The sequence below is a fragment of the Lolium perenne genome, chromosome 7 (genome assembly GCF_019359855.2).
Source record: "Lolium perenne isolate Kyuss_39 chromosome 7, Kyuss_2.0, whole genome shotgun sequence".
NCBI classification, from domain to species: Eukaryota; Viridiplantae; Streptophyta; class Magnoliopsida; order Poales; family Poaceae; genus Lolium; species Lolium perenne.
This window is the reverse complement of record NC_067250.2, coordinates 298638116-298655075: the sequence shown is the minus strand read 5'-3', so window position 1 is coordinate 298655075 and position 16960 is coordinate 298638116. Positions and strand designations below refer to the sequence as shown.

At 45.2% G+C, this 16960-nt stretch overlaps 2 protein-coding genes across 3 annotated transcripts; both read right to left on the bottom strand.

Annotated features, from left to right (window-relative positions):
- Window positions 1–902: 902 nt before the first annotated feature.
- Window positions 903–2261, bottom strand: LOC139834099 (ubiquitin-like). The gene is made up of 2 exons (XM_071824508.1): window positions 2119–2261; window positions 903–1384 (listed from the first exon to the last, which is right to left on the bottom strand). Exon 2 carries the CDS (start codon window positions 1382–1384, stop codon window positions 1151–1153), a length of 234 nt encoding a protein of 77 aa, XP_071680609.1. The 5' UTR covers window positions 2119–2261; the 3' UTR covers window positions 903–1150.
- Window positions 2262–6098: 3837 nt separating this feature from the next.
- Window positions 6099–7514, bottom strand: LOC127312074 (ubiquitin). 2 transcript variants are annotated; one of them, XM_071824507.1, is made up of 2 exons: window positions 7357–7514; window positions 6099–6633 (listed from the first exon to the last, which is right to left on the bottom strand). In XM_071824507.1, the coding sequence occupies exon 2, from the start codon at window positions 6599–6601 to the stop codon at window positions 6368–6370; it is 234 nt and encodes a 77-aa protein (XP_071680608.1). In that variant the 5' UTR covers window positions 6602–6633; window positions 7357–7514; the 3' UTR covers window positions 6099–6367. The 2 variants fall into 2 exon arrangements, with proteins under 2 accessions (XP_071680608.1, XP_051198509.2); XM_051342549.2 differs by having other exon boundaries at window positions 6099–6601; window positions 7357–7502.
- Between the last annotated feature and the right edge of the window lie 9446 nt (window positions 7515–16960).

The window sequence follows — 16960 nt, the reverse complement described above, 5'->3', positions numbered from 1 at the left end:
TGTGTGTTTGATAATATCTCGCCATCTTAGTAATCAAACAGAATTATTTAAAACAAACTAATTATAATCAATATGATTATATCAAATCTAAATTCAAAATTTTAGGGGGTGGAAATCATGCCTTAGCAGCGAATGAACTGAACGAAGTTGACTGTGTGATCGAGGCAACATGTGATTTCCGTTGCCAGGTCGCCGAACGGCTCTAGCCAGGTCGCCAAACGGCTCTAGCAAGGGCGGTAACAAAGCCCGCTGCTAGCTATAAGGGCACGACAGGTCAGCTATAGCCAGCACAACAACAAAAAATTAATAAGCTTGGCTGAAGAAAATCTTATACGACCTGGGTCGTACGCTCCGTTCTCGAGAGAATGACATCTGGCATCGCTAATCTCAAAGACAGGTCACTTTCTCCCCCAATTCCTTGCGATTCAGGTTCACTTCTCCCGCACCGCAAGGTCCGGCCTCTCCACGACGTTGCCGGTGGCTTCTGCCGGCGCACCCCACGCCGTCCTGTCTCCCTGCAGATTCGCTTGGAGATCAATTGTTCCGTAAATGGTGAATTCGACGATTTCTTTTCGTCTATTTTATTTTGAGTCAAATTCCTAATTGTTTGAATTGTGTAATCTTCCGTTATGGAGATGGATAACCGGCTTAAAGCAATTTTATTGTAATTCAATTCATGATGATCATATAAGTAGAAAGTTCATATTCTTCAGTCATAAGTACTCAACACAATTGCCACAAAAGCTGAAATAGAACGAGGACCGGGAGAGCATGTAAATTTGGGGCTGAGAACTGCTTTCTCTACGAGGAGAAGATTGCAAATCCGGTTGTCGCCCCACAGCATGTTTGCACCTGCAAAATCATGGTGTGCTAAATCTAGAACAGGGTCAGCAAAAAGCATCCGCAATCAAACAAGATTTTAACTAACCACAATAATAACATAATAAGAAGATTCAGTTTCACTTGAAAACAGCATAGACCGTACTGATATACGGGAGCAGCAGATGTTCGCACAAACTGTAAGAGCTCTGGACTAAGGCAGTGACAGTAGCAACAGATGACACGACTAGGACATAACCAAAGTAGACGACGACTTCAACGGACAGCTATCAAGCGCAGCAAACTCAAATGAACTGATCTTGGGAAGAAGTCAGTTTCCACCACGGAGGCGGAGCACCAGGTGCAAGGTGGACTCCTTCTGGATGTTGTAATCCGCAAGGGTGCGGCCATCCTCGAGCTGCTTGCCAGCGAAGATCAGGCGCTGCTGGTCCGGCGGGATGCCCTCCTTGTCCTGGATCTTCGCCTTAACATTGTTGATGGTGTCAGAGGACTCAACCTCAAGGGTTATGGTCTTGCCGGTGAGGGTCTTCACAAAGATCTGCATCTGCATAGTATGGAAACGAGGGTGAGTCACCAAGTTACCATTAGATGAATCAAACCATGGTAACCATCTAATTCTTCTAAAGGAAGTAGTAAATCAGCAGTAAATAATTATCAAATAGGAAGTGTGTAGATCAGCAAGAACACCGGAATGTAAGAATTTAACTCAATCAGAAGTTCAGAAATACTCCAGTTTAAATTACATTATTTGGCAGATAGTGCTAACATGTCGGATGTGCAGATGGTACTCAAGTTAAAATTACATGATAGGAGATGTACAGATAGGGCGATTCAGAGTTACCATACATCAGCAGAAGAGCCAAACCGGGGTAAACTTGGCAGATTATAGATCAGTACATACTAATAGCAAGACATGAGTATAATCTAGAGATCCAAACGATTAGGGTAAAAGGTTCAACACTAATAGATTAAACCTAAGAAACAGCGCCTAATCCATCAGCGCACACAGCAGCACTGGTTAAAATCGTACGGATATATGATCGAGAACACATATAGGTCAACTGATATACAGATCGTTCAGCACAAATAGATCAAACCTAACCAACAACTGTAGATGACATATCACGGCACCAAAAATAGTGTTCGACTGAAATCTACACCGCTAATAGAACGCGGAAATTACTATAGATCAGAGTCACGGAATCCCAACAGGGATCTATGGAATTCAACTATGATGTGAACCGAAGAAAACGCGGAGAAGATCGCGAGGACAAATACCTTGACGAAGGATTGCAAAGATTTTCTTGATCGGGATCTGGGTTGTCTGGTGGATTGAAGAAAGGCGAGTCGATTGACTGCGGTACTTTATAGATGGGAGACAGAGGGTCGGTTAGGCCAAGCGTGTGCCGAACCGACCTCCTCTCCGGTGCAGTCTCCAGAATCTTTTTTTTTTTTCCTTTTTTGTTTTTGTATCTCCAGATTCAAGAAGCATGTGGAGGGTTCGCCTAGCGGAAAGGTGGTTGGTGGATGATGCTATATATCTACCATAGTCTCGCCTCAATCCATTCCAACACTTCGTGAATGAGTTCAGAAATATTTTTGTTAAATCTATTTAGTAACTTAAATTTTGCTATAGCTAAGTCGAAGCTCTGAACCACTGTATGTTCTCACATCGAGACTCTCATACATGTGTGTATCTTTGTGATTAGATAAAATAGTAGTACCATGATTCACTCATAAGTTTTCTGTAATACAGCTCTAAGCAAACAAACAAGAAAAAAAAAGTTAGTAAGAAAGTGTGGAAGAGCTAATATACATTAATTTTCAACTTCAACAATATAACATTGACAAACCTTGCAACTGTGTTGCGAAAATTATTGAAATATATTGTAGAAGATGTGATGTCAATTGATACAACCACCACAAGGTGTCCCAAGGAGCAAATGTCGTCAAGCGATAGTGTGTGTGTGGATCAGACACTATTTTCAATGTTCGATTTTCTCTAGAGATGTTTCAATGGGTTTAGTGGTTCATTTTTACAAAAATAAATAAATGTTTTACTAAAATTAAATAACTAGTGCATCACAGAAACATACGAGCTATATCCACCATCCAAGTGGTCGAGTGACACCATAGGGTCATTTTTTCATAGGGGGCTTGAAAGTAAAAAATTAGTTGTTTTTCGTGCGTAAAAAAATGGTGCAGTGTCAATAAGTCGCAAGAAGATTTTTTTTTGATATTCTGTTAAACAAAGTAATTATTTTTTAATTTTATATTTATAGAGAAAATAAAGAATCTTGTTTTCAGACGACGAGATGCACCACATGGTGCGCTGAAGATATAAAATCAAAAGGACACATGAGAAAGACGACCAGTTTTGTAATGGGGCCTGCACCTTATGCTATTTCAGCACTGAACCCACCCTAATCCATTTCTCTTTCACAATCCTCCCTATTCATTTCCATCAGGATTACAATTCATTTGATAGCCTTATTAATTACTAGCTCATAAACTTAGTGATTACGTGATTTGTCATAAAAAAATGGGACAGCTAGATTAACGATTCCTCCCCCAAGCAAAAAAAAAACTCACTAGTTCGTGAAATCTCAGGATTATTACCTAATACGTCAGAAAAAGAAATGAAAACGTGATTCTTGAATTCTTAGTTGGGACGAACCCTTGCCGGAAAATGATTTTCGCCAATCAGGCACCATATCTAACACATTTAAATTAACACATGTGAAAGATATGATCAGAAATAAGTGGAGAACAAGAACATAAAGGGAACAAATTTATTAGTATATTTTTACATATCCAATAACGCATAATGTGAATAAATTTATATTTGTATTAGATCCCATATAATCCCTACTCATCTGATGGCTAACAAAGAATGGATGTTCTCTGGATTTCCATCTTGGGTGTGCTTGGTGACAAAATAGAAATAAGATTTAGTTCGATTTAATAGGTAACATACACAATTAGATAATAAGAAGATTCTGTTTCACTTTTTGACTAACCACATACGTAATTACGTACTAAGATTCAGTTTCACGAGATTTTGACTAACCACACGATTCAGTTTTTTTTAAGAACACGCGCCAGCATCCAAGAGCGAGTTAGGGCATCTCCAACCGGCCGACCCAAACGGACACGTTTTTGTGTCCAATTTTGGCTGTTTGGGTCGCCTTCCGGAGACGCGGACAGACGAGGACGTCCGTGGCTTTATTTTTTCCCCAACGCGCAGTGAGACGCATCCCTATTCCTCTTCTCCAGATACTACTACTAGTTGGCAAAACCAGGCCAGTGACCCTGCCCCGCCATGGCCACAGCTCCGTCCCCGCCCGTGGCCGGCCCGCCCGGCGGCGCCCCGCCCGCGCACGCCTCCTCCCGCCCTCGCCGCGCCGCTTCTCCCTCGCGCGCACGTCCCTCGCCCGTGGCCGGCGCCGCGGGAGGAGCTCCGCCCTCGCCCGCCTCGCCCGTGGCCGGCGCGGCCGGCGCAGCCCCGCCCCGCACGCCTCGCCGTGGCCGGCGCCGCCGGAGGAGCTCCGCCGCCGCCCCTCGCCGCGCACGCCCTCCCCGCCGCGCACGTCCCCGCCCGTGGCCGGCGCCGCCGAGGAGCTGCGCCCTCGCCCGCCCCGCCCCCGCCCGTGGCCGGCGCCGCCCGCCCCGCACGCCCCCGCCCGTGGCCGCGCGCGCCTCCTCCGCCCGCGCACGCCCCGCCCGTGGCCGGCGCCGCCGAGGAGCTCCGCCTCGCCGCCGCCCCGCCCGTGCACGCCCGTGCACGCCCGTGCTCGCCCCGCCCGTGGCCGGCGCGGCGGCGCCGCCCGCGCCCGGCCGCGCACGCCCCGCCCGTGCACGCCGTGCCCGCCAGCCCATGGCCGGCGCGGCCGGGAGGAGCTCCGCCTCGCCGTGGGCACGCGGCCCGTCCGCCGTCGTTCGACGTCGCCGGCGCGGCTCCAAGCTCGCCGCGGGCGCGCGGCCCCGTCCGCCGCCGTTCGACGTCCGGCGACTTCCGGCAGGTGTGAAAAAAAAGGGAGACGGCGGCGACGGTTGCTCCATGAGTAGGCGACGTCGGCAGTCCACGAGGCGAGCCAATCTCCGGCGGCTGTACCAACAATTTTCATGGGGGAAAGGAGGACAGAGGAGAGAGAATGATGTGGGGTCTATTGGGTTGGTTTTGTCTCTCTGTCAAATGGGCCAGAACGCGTGTCCGGCCGGACAGAATGGACGCGCGCTCGTGTCCGCCTCGACCCAAATCGCTCCAATATTTGAGTCAGTTTTGGGTCAAACCGGACGCTGGGAGGGTCCGTTTTTAAGATGGGTTGCCCCGTTCGGTGCAGTTTTGACCCAACCGGACGCTGGAAGGGTCCGTTTTTGGGTTTGGGTCTCCGCGTTGGAGATGCCCTTAAGCCACAGGCGACTCATCTCAAACCACCGCGCACACACCGGGTTCCCCTTTCGTATTTTCTCCTTGGGTTCCGCTTCCACGTCCACATATAATAATGCTCGCTTCCATAGATCAAATTTAGCTCCGTCTACACAGCTCTGCCTGTATGATGGCAACTTTATGGAAGAAGCATGCATTCCGCTCCAGCCTTCCTTAATGAGAGCGACAGGCGAGTTCATCTCTTTCCTACTCTGTATTGCCACTTCATCAGACAGACTTGGCCACTAGATTGCCAAAGTTGGGTTCGTCATGGGAGTGAATCAGTGCAACCTAAGCATGAAGTACCATACTTTGAATCAGTGCAACCTAAGCATGAAGTACCATACTTCTCGGTCATAGGAACACTGCAAGGTTAGGCGCGCTCATAGGAACACTGCAAGGTTAGGCGTTTGATGGTTTCAGGCTCAGCAGCGAATACTCTGTTGTTGATGCTGCCGTCCTCTTCTTTCCAATCTGTCACCTGTTTATAAACAAACCACATATGCAGTTTATACTTCAGGGGACTCCACTGGACCAAATCTCGTTCGTGCAGGGCACAGGTGTTCGTCCTATTAAATTAAGAAAAAAGACTAATACGTATTTGCTAAGCTCTGTTGGCATTAGGCCTGACAGTTCACTGATAAAGCGATTGCCTATAGCCCACAGATTCGGTTTCATTTAAAACGCGTGATAGACCACCCTGCTATGGCAGCGGCAGATGTTCCCACAAACTGAACGGCACAAAACTAAACATTAAGAGTACACACAACATCACTCAGCACATGACCAAATAGTAGAGGTCTACAACAGGAAGACAAGCGCAGACTAGTGAACCAATCTTCCAAAGAAGATTCACAGAATAATTTTTTTACTAACCACAATATCACAGAATAAAATTCAGTTTCACTTAAAACATAACAGAGACCATGCTGCTATACAGCAGCAGATGTTCACACAAAGGGCACCGGACTAAAACAATGACAGTAACACAACGCACACACGACACGACTCAGCAAATAACCAAATTAATAGTAGGCAATAGCTTCAGAGTGAAGCCAAAAGGCACAGCAGACTTGTGAACCGAAATTCCAAAGAAAATCACTGGCCACCACGAAGGCGGAGCACCAGGTGGAGTGTGGACTCCTTCTGGATGTTGTAATCTGCAAGGGTGCGGCCATCCTCGAGCTGCTTGCCAGCGAAGATAAGGCGCTGCTGGTCCGGCGGGATGCCCTCCTTGTCTTGGATCTTCGCCTTGACATTGTCGATGGTGTCAGACGACTCAACCTCGAGGGTGATGGTCTTGCCGGTCAGAGTTTTCACGAAGATCTGCATCTGCACAGTAGGCAAAATTGAAGAACCGATAGCTACCAAGTTTGCGAGAAAAAAAATCAAGATCAGCCAAGTCACAAAAATAAGACAAAAATAAACAGTAAATATAAATATACAGTTAACAAACTTTACTTATATACCATTCAAAAAAGATGGAAGAAGAAGGTAATAACCTAACTCTTTGAATCCATCGCCGCTTCAACCACATGATACATAATACTAGTACAGAATTAAGCGGTTGTGCTAATATGTCAAACTGACCGTAACGACAATGCCCGTACGAGTCAATGAGACTAAAGCTAAGGATCAGAAAAACAGTGAGGCTTAGTGCAACCGAAAAAAACTATAATATGCTTACGGTAGATGGTTCAGCTCTAATATAGATCGACAGCAAATCAACAACTCCAGGTAATCCATCTAGCGTACGTACAACTACGATGGCGCTCAGAGCAAATAATCTACCACACGGATAAGATCTGAGAGTACATATATCAACTGATTTTGTTCAGGAGAATGTTCAGAGCTGATAACCTTGCTAACAACTCTAGATGAACAATCTTTCCCGAAAGAAAAAAACTCCAGATGAACAATCACGGCAAGAATTACTCTACGCCAATCATAGATGGGTGTTAATCTAATTAATAGATCTGTCACGAAAAATCATAGATGAGTCTACGAGACTAAAACCATCCAAGCAAATCGATCTGCAATTATGAACGGAATTCAACGATGCCAAAGAAAATCTCAAGGACGCCTACCTTGGCGGAGGATTGCGGAGTTGTTTTCTTGATCTGGATTGGGGGCTTGATTGATTGTTGAAAGGTCGAGTCGATCAGGTGCAGTATATATAGATGGGGGAGAGACCGGCTCGGTTAGGTCACGCGTGTGCCGAACCGACAGAGACCAGAAGTCGGTGCGGAATCCGTCCCCACCGCGCAGTCTCCGGAGTCCGGAGGCGTTACTTCCTTATCTTTTCCTTTTGTTTTTCTGCCTGAGAAGTTGAGATATCCAGAAGTATCCTGACGGTTCCGTGATTTTTCAATGAGATACAAACAGGGTAATATCTCCTCTAAAAGCCACCTAGCGGGAGGTGATGCTACATCACACGTAGTAATTCCTTTTAAAATTTTTGGCTTAAGTCCTTTTAATTATTTTTTGTACGAGTCTATATGCTCGATGTTTCTAAGTTTGGATTCATCACACAAAATGTAGTATGAGTCTATGAATCCAACAAAAAAATGAGCGGAGATTTGGCTCCCGGGAGCATATGCTCCCGGTTTTTTCGAAAAATCAGAATAAATCGAAAACTTATCAAAAAAATTCAAAAAAAATCATGTACGTACCTGACCATGGCACGCACCACCGTGTAAAATGTCGTTGCAAAATATCATCGTATGCGCCCTGAACAAAAATGACAAATTTCTGACATGAAATGAGATCCAAAATTTTGAATCTCGGATCTGGAAATTTGTCATTTTTGCCCAGGACGCATACGATGACATTTCGCAGCGACATTTCACAAGGTGGTGTGTGCTATGGTCAGGTACGTGCATGATTTTTTTCGGAATTTTTTGAAAAGTTTTGAAAAACAAAATTTGCTACCCAAAAATCCGGGAGCAAATGCTCCCGGGAGCCAAGAGGAATTTCCGTCCAACAACTTGCAACACTACATCATAATCTTTCTAAGCTGAGTGTCAGAATAAAAGCTTAGTATGGATGAACTCCTGAAAAGAAATATAGTAAAAAAAAAACTTCTAGATGTGTAAGTTGTGAGAGGCTTAGACAATATGTGGTGTTAACCAGCCACCACAATATTCCGCGGAAAGAAAGTTCGGTCGAGTCGTCTGCGTGTTTTGTTTGATTCGCTAATTTTAGTGTTTTGGTATTTTTTAATGTGGTTTCACTAGTTTAGTTGTATCACTTTTAGATTATTTTGCTTCTAATTTTTATAAGATTTTACTAAAATTGAATAAATAGTACACGAACTAAAATATGTGACTTCACGACAATCTAAACTAGAGCATGGTGTTCTGACACTAAATTCAACACCAGCTATCACGTCTTGCATAATACATGCTCCTAAGAAGCCATCAAGTGACATCTTTGAAGTAGGGTCATGGCATCTGCCAAAACAATCTACCAAATATTAATGTGGCATTGTATTAAAATCTTGTGATTTATAATTCGGTTTAAATTGTGTTCATTTCTTGTTATGAGATTATAAATAAACTAGATGATTTTCCGCACGTTGCTGCGGGACATTGGTTACATAATATTTGTTATATGAGTTGGAGACAAAAGAAAGTAAAAATAGGATGAGTAGTATGAATAATCATGTGAAGCACATTGTTTTTGTTGCCACAATAAAGCTATCATTTTGTGTATAGGAAAATTAATGATTTCCTAAACAGCTAAAAGATATCTGAGCTCAATATAAATTGCCCCTAATACAATTGTCCTAATGAATGTTTGAACACTAAGAGAAAATAAATCCCAAGATAAGTATTGTATTGTCTCTCTTGTTTTCAGTCTTAGGCTTCTGTTTGTTTTCTTGTTCTTGTCTTCAGTCTAGACTCTGAGTTGGTCAACTCATGTGTTGTATAAGCTCGTTTACTTTGCCTCTCTGAGGCTTTCTTCTTCCTGATTAAGCACATGCAGTTTTCCTGCATGGTTTGGAAAAAAACTGCATTGTTGCTTCGTATTTTTAGTTTACCAGATGTACATATATAGTTCTTGGAAAGCTACACAGTGAGATGTATGCCTTGATAATTTGTAATTGGAAGCATATTTCTAACCTCAAAGAGCGCACCTAGAGATATAATCAGTTACATGATTGAGGCAATAAATACAGGGAAACTGTGTTGACAACTCGACATATATGATGGAACTGGTGAATTGGTGAATGCACTATTGGTACTACTGCTACAGAAGGGGGTGAATAAAAGGCTTATCCTCCTTGGTAGTCTTCTCCACACTGAAAGCCCCCTCACCTATCTATGCAAATTATTAAAATAATTCACCCACCGGGGTTCATAGGGACAGTCTGAACATGAAAAATTGTATAAAAAGGTTGCAATACACCAAACTGGAAATCCGCAAAGCTGTGTAATAATCCCTAGTTCTGGAAAGATATCTTTCTTCTTTCCTGCAAGGAGTTTATTGAAGTGCAGCAAAACAAACGGAGATGCATCGAGCACTGACGATAGACAGAAGACGCACTTGAATATGTACCAAGGGAATCAAAAGAATGGCAACAACAGCAAGAACAACAGAAACCGGGTGGGTCAAGAAAAATTGAAAAGTGATTGGGGAAGAGTAGGAAGTTGTAGCAGAGTGTCTGGATGCTTGCAATTTCATAAGGCAATAGTGGCAGGCTGCCACAAAGGGCGTTCTGAAGGTCTGTCGACAGGATGTGCAGAACTGCTGACTGCTTTTATAGGACATGGTGGTCTTGTAGCCCAATGAGCAGAGATGAAATCTGGTGGAGAGGTAGACGATCGGTTGGAGGAGCACTATTAGAGGATTGAAGGACGCCACTAATTAAGCAAAGGAAGTTTTCTAGCCACTATGCAGAACATATATTAAAAGTGAGGCACGATTGGGATATGAAAGGAGGCATATCCCAAAAGACATGGAGGAATTGATAATTAAGTAGTGAGAGAGGAGGTGGAACATGCACACTTAAGATTGTAGAATGCTGAATTAGTTAATGGGGGTGGAAAGGAAGAGATGATGCATGAAAGAGGACATGGACCTGGACTGGAATAGCATCGATGGAATAATGGCAAGATAAATGAAAAAAGGCATATGTGTGGACGCATGACCAACGGTGCTTGCTATGCCTATGTCTCCTGAGATTTTGGTGATTAGAAAAATAAAAACTTGATAGAAATTGTAGCAATATGCTGACATGGAATTGAAACTGATGGAAGTGATGTGGCATGCTTGCATGTTGAGAGAATTACCCTTAGTGGGTTGCTCCTATTTAGATATTATAGATACAAACCAACTCATCGTGAAAACCCGCTTGTCATGCTCCTCTTGCACTCCTAGTGACATGCATCTTGTGGCAACCTTCGCAAGATATCCCTAATGATTTTTTGGGGTTTTCAGAACCGATACTTTTCATGCATGTATTTGTTACCAGTAAACAAGATTAGACACACTTACAAAAGATCTTGGCAAAGAAAACCTAGTAGAGGATAAAGACAGATTGTTGTAATGATTTGACATACCTAAATGAAACTAAATGAAACTAGCAGTTTGCAAGTCATCATATTGTCGCTCTTAGGGTGCAATGCATGTACTGCCGATGTGGCGAGCTAGGCCGAGCACAACCACTGCTCGCCCAACAACCGCATGCACTGCTACTATTGGGCCGCCCACCGGCATGGGATATGTACAACCACCATATCTGTCCAACCGTGGTCAATGTCACTACCGCACCACCTTGCCACCCCGTCTTTCCCTAGATACTCAGCTTGTGCACATGTCAATTGGCTCACCAACTTCATCTCCACCATAAATTTTGTTGCACATGTTGTCTCTGGCTCGAGCTCAGTCCAATTGACAAATAATGCTACACCTACGAGATTTTCCCTACGAAAAATACTTACACACTCACGTGGAGACCTAAAGCAAACCCACGACCCTAAAGCTAAGGGCAAAATAGATTTGAGCTACCCGGGTGCATGCATGTCATCCTGTAGATATTATTATCCTTTAAGTTATTAACATAAGTGTAGCATTATTGGCAGATGGGGCATCATGTTTGTGCTTCTTTAGCCAGGCCAAGAGGGTGCACATTGACCCTTTGTTACGAGCAATGGGCCGCAAATAAGGTTTGCAAAGCATTTGCTGCAAGCCCGTGATAGACGGAAACTGGTCACCGAGTTCCAAGGCTGGTAATTTCTATACACCGATTAGGTCAGCCGTTACAACGCACCGCACAACCCCCGCGCGCGGTATGGGCCGGCTTGGTCAACCCAGTTCACGGCGATTTTTTTAAAATAATACACTTTTTTATTTATTTTAGAAATAATACTCGTTTTTAGGTTTTTCCACGAATAATACACCGTCGGGTTCTTTGAACCCGATTTTTAAATATCGGGTAGCAGAACCCGAGTACTTAAAATCGGGGCAGGCAACCTGAAAGGATCGTATGCCGCACCTAGAGGGGGGGGGGGGTGAATAGGTGCTAACCAATTTTTAGTTCTTTTTCAATTTAGGCTTGACACAAAAGGTAAATTCTCTAGATATGCAACTAAGTGAATTTACCTATATGACAAGGCTAACAACTAAGCAAGATATAGCTAAGCAATATAAGAGATAGAATAGGATAGAGGTAACCGAGAGCGGAGCACGCGATGACACGGAGATGATTCCCGTAGTTCCCTTCCTTTGCAAGAAGGTACGTTTACGTTTGGAGGAGTGTGGTTGCTACGAAAGCCAAACCAACAGCCACGAAGGCTTCACTCAGATCTCCGGTGAGCAACGCCACGAAGGCCTAGCCCACTTCCACTAAGGGATTTCCTCGAGGCGGAAACCGGGCCTTTACAAGGTTCTTGGGGCACACATCCACAACCGAATTGGAGGCTCCCAAATCTGTTACAACACAACAATCAACAACAATACATCAACACAAATCAACTAGGGAACCAAATAGGAACACTAGCATGAGATCCCTCAAACAAGAGAGGGGGAAATGAAGAACGCTTCGGTGAGGATGTAGATCGGTGTCTTCTCCTTCGAATCTCCAAAGATCAAGAGCTTTGGTTGGGGGAGGAAGGAGATCTTGCAAATCTTGTGTTCTTGAGGTGGCTCTAATGGTGGTGAAGCTTGGCAGATTTTTTTTGCAATAATTGAGCACGTTGTCCCTTTGGAGAAGAAAGCTATTTATATGATTGGAGCTCTCAGATCTGACCGTTGGGGACGAATTCCACTTACACCGGAAGTTCCGGCCAGGATGGCCGGAAGTTCCGGCTTCCACCGGAAGTACCGGCCATTAGGGCCGGAACTTCCGCCTTCGATAAATGCCCTGCACAACAAAAGATGGGGCGGAACTTGGGCGGAACTTCCGGTCACCGGAAGTTCCGGCCAAGTTCCGGCCAAGTTCCGGAATCTTGCGAAAACCTTACTGGACTATACTGAGCCACAATTCGAGAATTCCGGAACTTGTCCGGAAGTTGGGCGGAAGTTCCGCTGACCGGAACTTCCGGGCAACTCCACCGGAACTTCCGGTCAGGAAGAAAAAAGCTGAGCACAGACGACGCTGAGAAGCTTCTGCTGAACAAGCCAGGGCGGAATTTCCGCCTGCTGGGGCCGGAACTTCCGCCAGAGACAGAAAACCTGCAGAACTTCAGAACAGCTATACCAATTCACCGATCCAACATATTTCTTGATAGCTTGTACCTGTCTACATCAACACACATAAAAATATACATAGTGTTGACATCAAACACACAAAACCCAAAAGGGCGGGAAATGTTCTTTCAATCTCCCCCTTTTTGGTGTTTGATGACAACACAAGTATTTGCAAGGAATGGATAATGTAAACCAACAATGTGAGAGATATAGAGGAGCTCTCCCTAGATATGAGCAATGGTACATAAGAAGCTCCCCCTATATCTTGCATCCGTCTTCCAAGGCTTAGCAATACAACATAGTGACAAGCATATGGATAATAAGATCATGCACACATAGATAACCAAGGAAGACTCACATACGGAGTTTACCATACACAAATATAAGGTTCCAAACACATAGATAGAGTTTATAAACCAAATAGCTAAGAACATAGTTTGACACCACAATGATAAATAGAATCACAAGCAATAAAAACCAAAGCCAACACGAGCTTGTGACTCCCCCATGCAAATACCCAACGGAGAGCAACCTAATAGGGTCTCACTCTCCCCCTTTGGCACCAAAGCACCAAAAAGGGATAGGAGAAACTACACGCCCCAAGGATCGGCGTTAGCCCAGCCGGGAGGGAGGTTCGATGAAGCGCCGGGGTAGGGAGGAGTGTGAGGAGGAGACTCGATCTCAAGGCCATCCGGAGGAAGAGGAACACCATGCCGAGAAACCCACTCAACCTCCGGAGTGATATTCTCCTCGGATCCGAGAGGAGACACTTCCACCTCAAGGGCCCTCATAATGCTCTTCTGACGAACCCTAGACTTCTTGGCTTCAACATGCTGCTGATATTGACGGTGGTTGACTGCAGAGGTGAGGCAAAAAATCTGTCTCATGCGGCGAGCAAGCTTGGAAGCCCAGCTAGGTGGCTTCTCATCCATGGGGGTAACATCTTCAAGAGGAGAGTTGTGGCGCTTGGTCCTCAATGACTTCACTTCATGGGATGTGAGATTGAGAGGAATGGAGTGAAGGAGTGTAGCCTCACAAGTATCAACCCAAGTGTCCTCAATGAGCTTCATAATGTACGGAGCATAGGAGGGAAGCTTCTTCTCCATCACACATGACCACATCTCATGGTAGATGTAGTCCATCACATCAAGTTTCTCACCGGTGCCCTTCTTAGCAAAAGAGTTTGCCATTAGATCCACTTCATAAAGATGTAGCTCATCAAGGTTGCCACCCTTTGGTCCAATGGTTTCCCGGTAGACTCTAAGCATAATGTCCCAAGTAGGGAGAAGATCCGCACTCTTGCCCGGTACACCCCAACCGGGGATGTAGAGGTTCTCCAAGACTTCCCTTGTTTGAGCCCATGAACTATCATGGCACCTCCAACCATTTGCATCTACGCCCGGGTAGCGAGGGTATCCAAGGGCGGCTCCAAACTTTGCCAAGTTAGACTCAAGGAGCCTCTCATGAGTCATCCACCGAAATGTTCTAGCTTCATCTTGCTCAAAGTGGACGGTGGCATAGAATTGTTGAATCAACCCGACATCATAGTCCTTGTTGAGCTCCATAATGGGATAGAGCCCAAACTCTCCACACATAGCATAGGCTTCTTCAAAGTACTTAGTAGCGGCCATCTTCCCGGTGTCAATGGCATGTTGAGGGGCTACACCCTTCTTGAATGGCACATAGACCTCATAGAATATCTCCTCTTGGGTCTTGTTGTGGAACCGCTTATCCGTAACCCTATTGCTCCGAGGGGTGAGGTAAGGGTTCATGTCACGGAGCTCCTTGTACTCAAGATATTGCATGCCCTTCACGGATACATGGATGTTCTTCCCACGAACAGCGGGTGACTTGTGCCTCTGAGCAGCTTGCTGACGAGCGGTGAGCTTGGATGGTCGGGTTTGCTCAAGTTCTTCCTCAACCTCATCCACATGATCTTTGCCTCTCTTCTTGGAACCACCTGGAAAGGAATCAATATGATAGGAATGATGAATGAGTGCACACAAGCAAGGAGGCCAAAAACAAGAGCATGCACAGGATATTGGGTAACAGCAGCAAAAATCGCCAGGCCGGAAGTTCCGGTGAGAACCGGCGGAAGTTCCGCCCCGGGGCGGAAGTTCCGGCGTGAAGGGCCGGAACTTCCGGCTGTTCGAAAACAGCAGCAGTTTCTCACCAGATCTGAGGCAATGGCTTAGAGAACCGCATTACCACGACATCCTATGCACGATCTAGTAGAGGAAAGGCATCTAGAGAGTTTCTACCATAGCTTTGCCTAGAGTATGCCCTATAGTTCATCTAGTGAGGTCTACCCACACATAGAGAGGGAGAGGGCACAAACCGGGGGGAGCCATGGAGGAGAAGAGGGAGGGGATGCCAATCCACGGAGTCGATCCGGCGGGGAACGCCGGAGGAGGGAGATCCGGCCGGATGGGGTCGCAGCCGCCACAGGGAAGGAGCACCACGAAATAGATCTTGGAAAGGGGAAAAGAGAAGGGGATGGAACTGCACCCCTGTTTCGGCCCAGTTTTATAGTGGTCACTTAAGGGCGGAAGTTCCGCTCGTTGGAGCCGGAACTTCCGGTCCCTCAGAAACCACACAGGCTGGACTGGAACAGCGGCAGATCTGGCGGAACAAAAACAGCCGGAAGTACCGGTCGGAACGACCGGAACTTCCAGTGAAACCAGAAACTGTGCCAAGATCAGGTTTTTGATAGGGACAAAGGTGCACTCGGAGATGGTGAAGGATATGGCTTAGATGAGATAGGCTTAGGACAGATACGCCAAACTGTGAGATGGTACATGATCACACATTTTTGCAAATAATGCAAATGAAGGCCAAAAATGAGTGATTTCCCATAAACAAGGAGATGTCAATAAAATCCAATGAAGATCCAAATAACTCCAACTCTTCATGAAGAAGAGTGCGGTGGCCTAGGCCACCATATATGAGTGTTATGGTATGGCACCGCGAAGATATATCTTGGGTCCAAACCAATACTCATCATTTAAGCTCACATATCAACACATGATATAACGAGAATGAAATATTTAATGTTAGCATTATGGGGGGAGGGATAGCTTAATAATTTAAACCACACTCCCCCTATTTCCATGCCCACATCTAAACCAAATAAAGTTTTGAGACGAAGGTGTGTTTGCAAGATGGTCAAGCTATATTCCTTGAATCAATGATATTTAGCTCATTCCTCAAATAAGTGAACCTTGCTTCATCAAGAGGCTTCGTGAATATATCGGCAAGTTGATCTTTGGTAGGAACATAGATAAGCTCAATATCACCACGGGCAAAATGATCCCTAATGAAATGATTCCGGATCTCAATATGCTTCGTTCTTGAATGTTGCACCGGATTATAGGCAATCTTGATGGCACTTTCATTGTCACATAAAAGAGGCACTTTGTCACAAATGACACCGTATTCCTTTAAAGTTTGCCTCATCCATAACAATTGAGTGCATCCACTTGCGGCGGCAACATATTCGGCTTCGGCGGTGGAGAGAGATATACAATTTTGCTTCTTAGATGACCAACACACCAAGGACCTACCAAGAAATTGGCAAGCCCCGGAGGTTGATTTCCTATCATCCTTGTCTCCCGCCCAATCCTCATCAGTGTATCCATTGAGAATAAAACTTGAGCCTTTGGGGTACCAAATACCATATCTTGGGGTATCAACCAAATATCGAAAGATTCTCTTGAGAGCTATCATGTGGCTCTCCTTAGGAGAAGCTTGATACCTTGCACACACACCAACACTCAACACTATGTCCGGTCTAGATGCACAAAGGTAAAGCAAGGATCCAATCATAGAGCGATATACCTTTTGATCCACCTCTTTACCATTGGGATCAAGTGCAAGATGACATTTGGTAACCATAGGAGTGGCAACACCTTTCATCTCGGTCATCTTGAACCTCTTGAGCATGTCTTGGAGATATTTTGCTTGGTTGATGAAGGTTCCTCCTCTCAATTGCTTGATCTC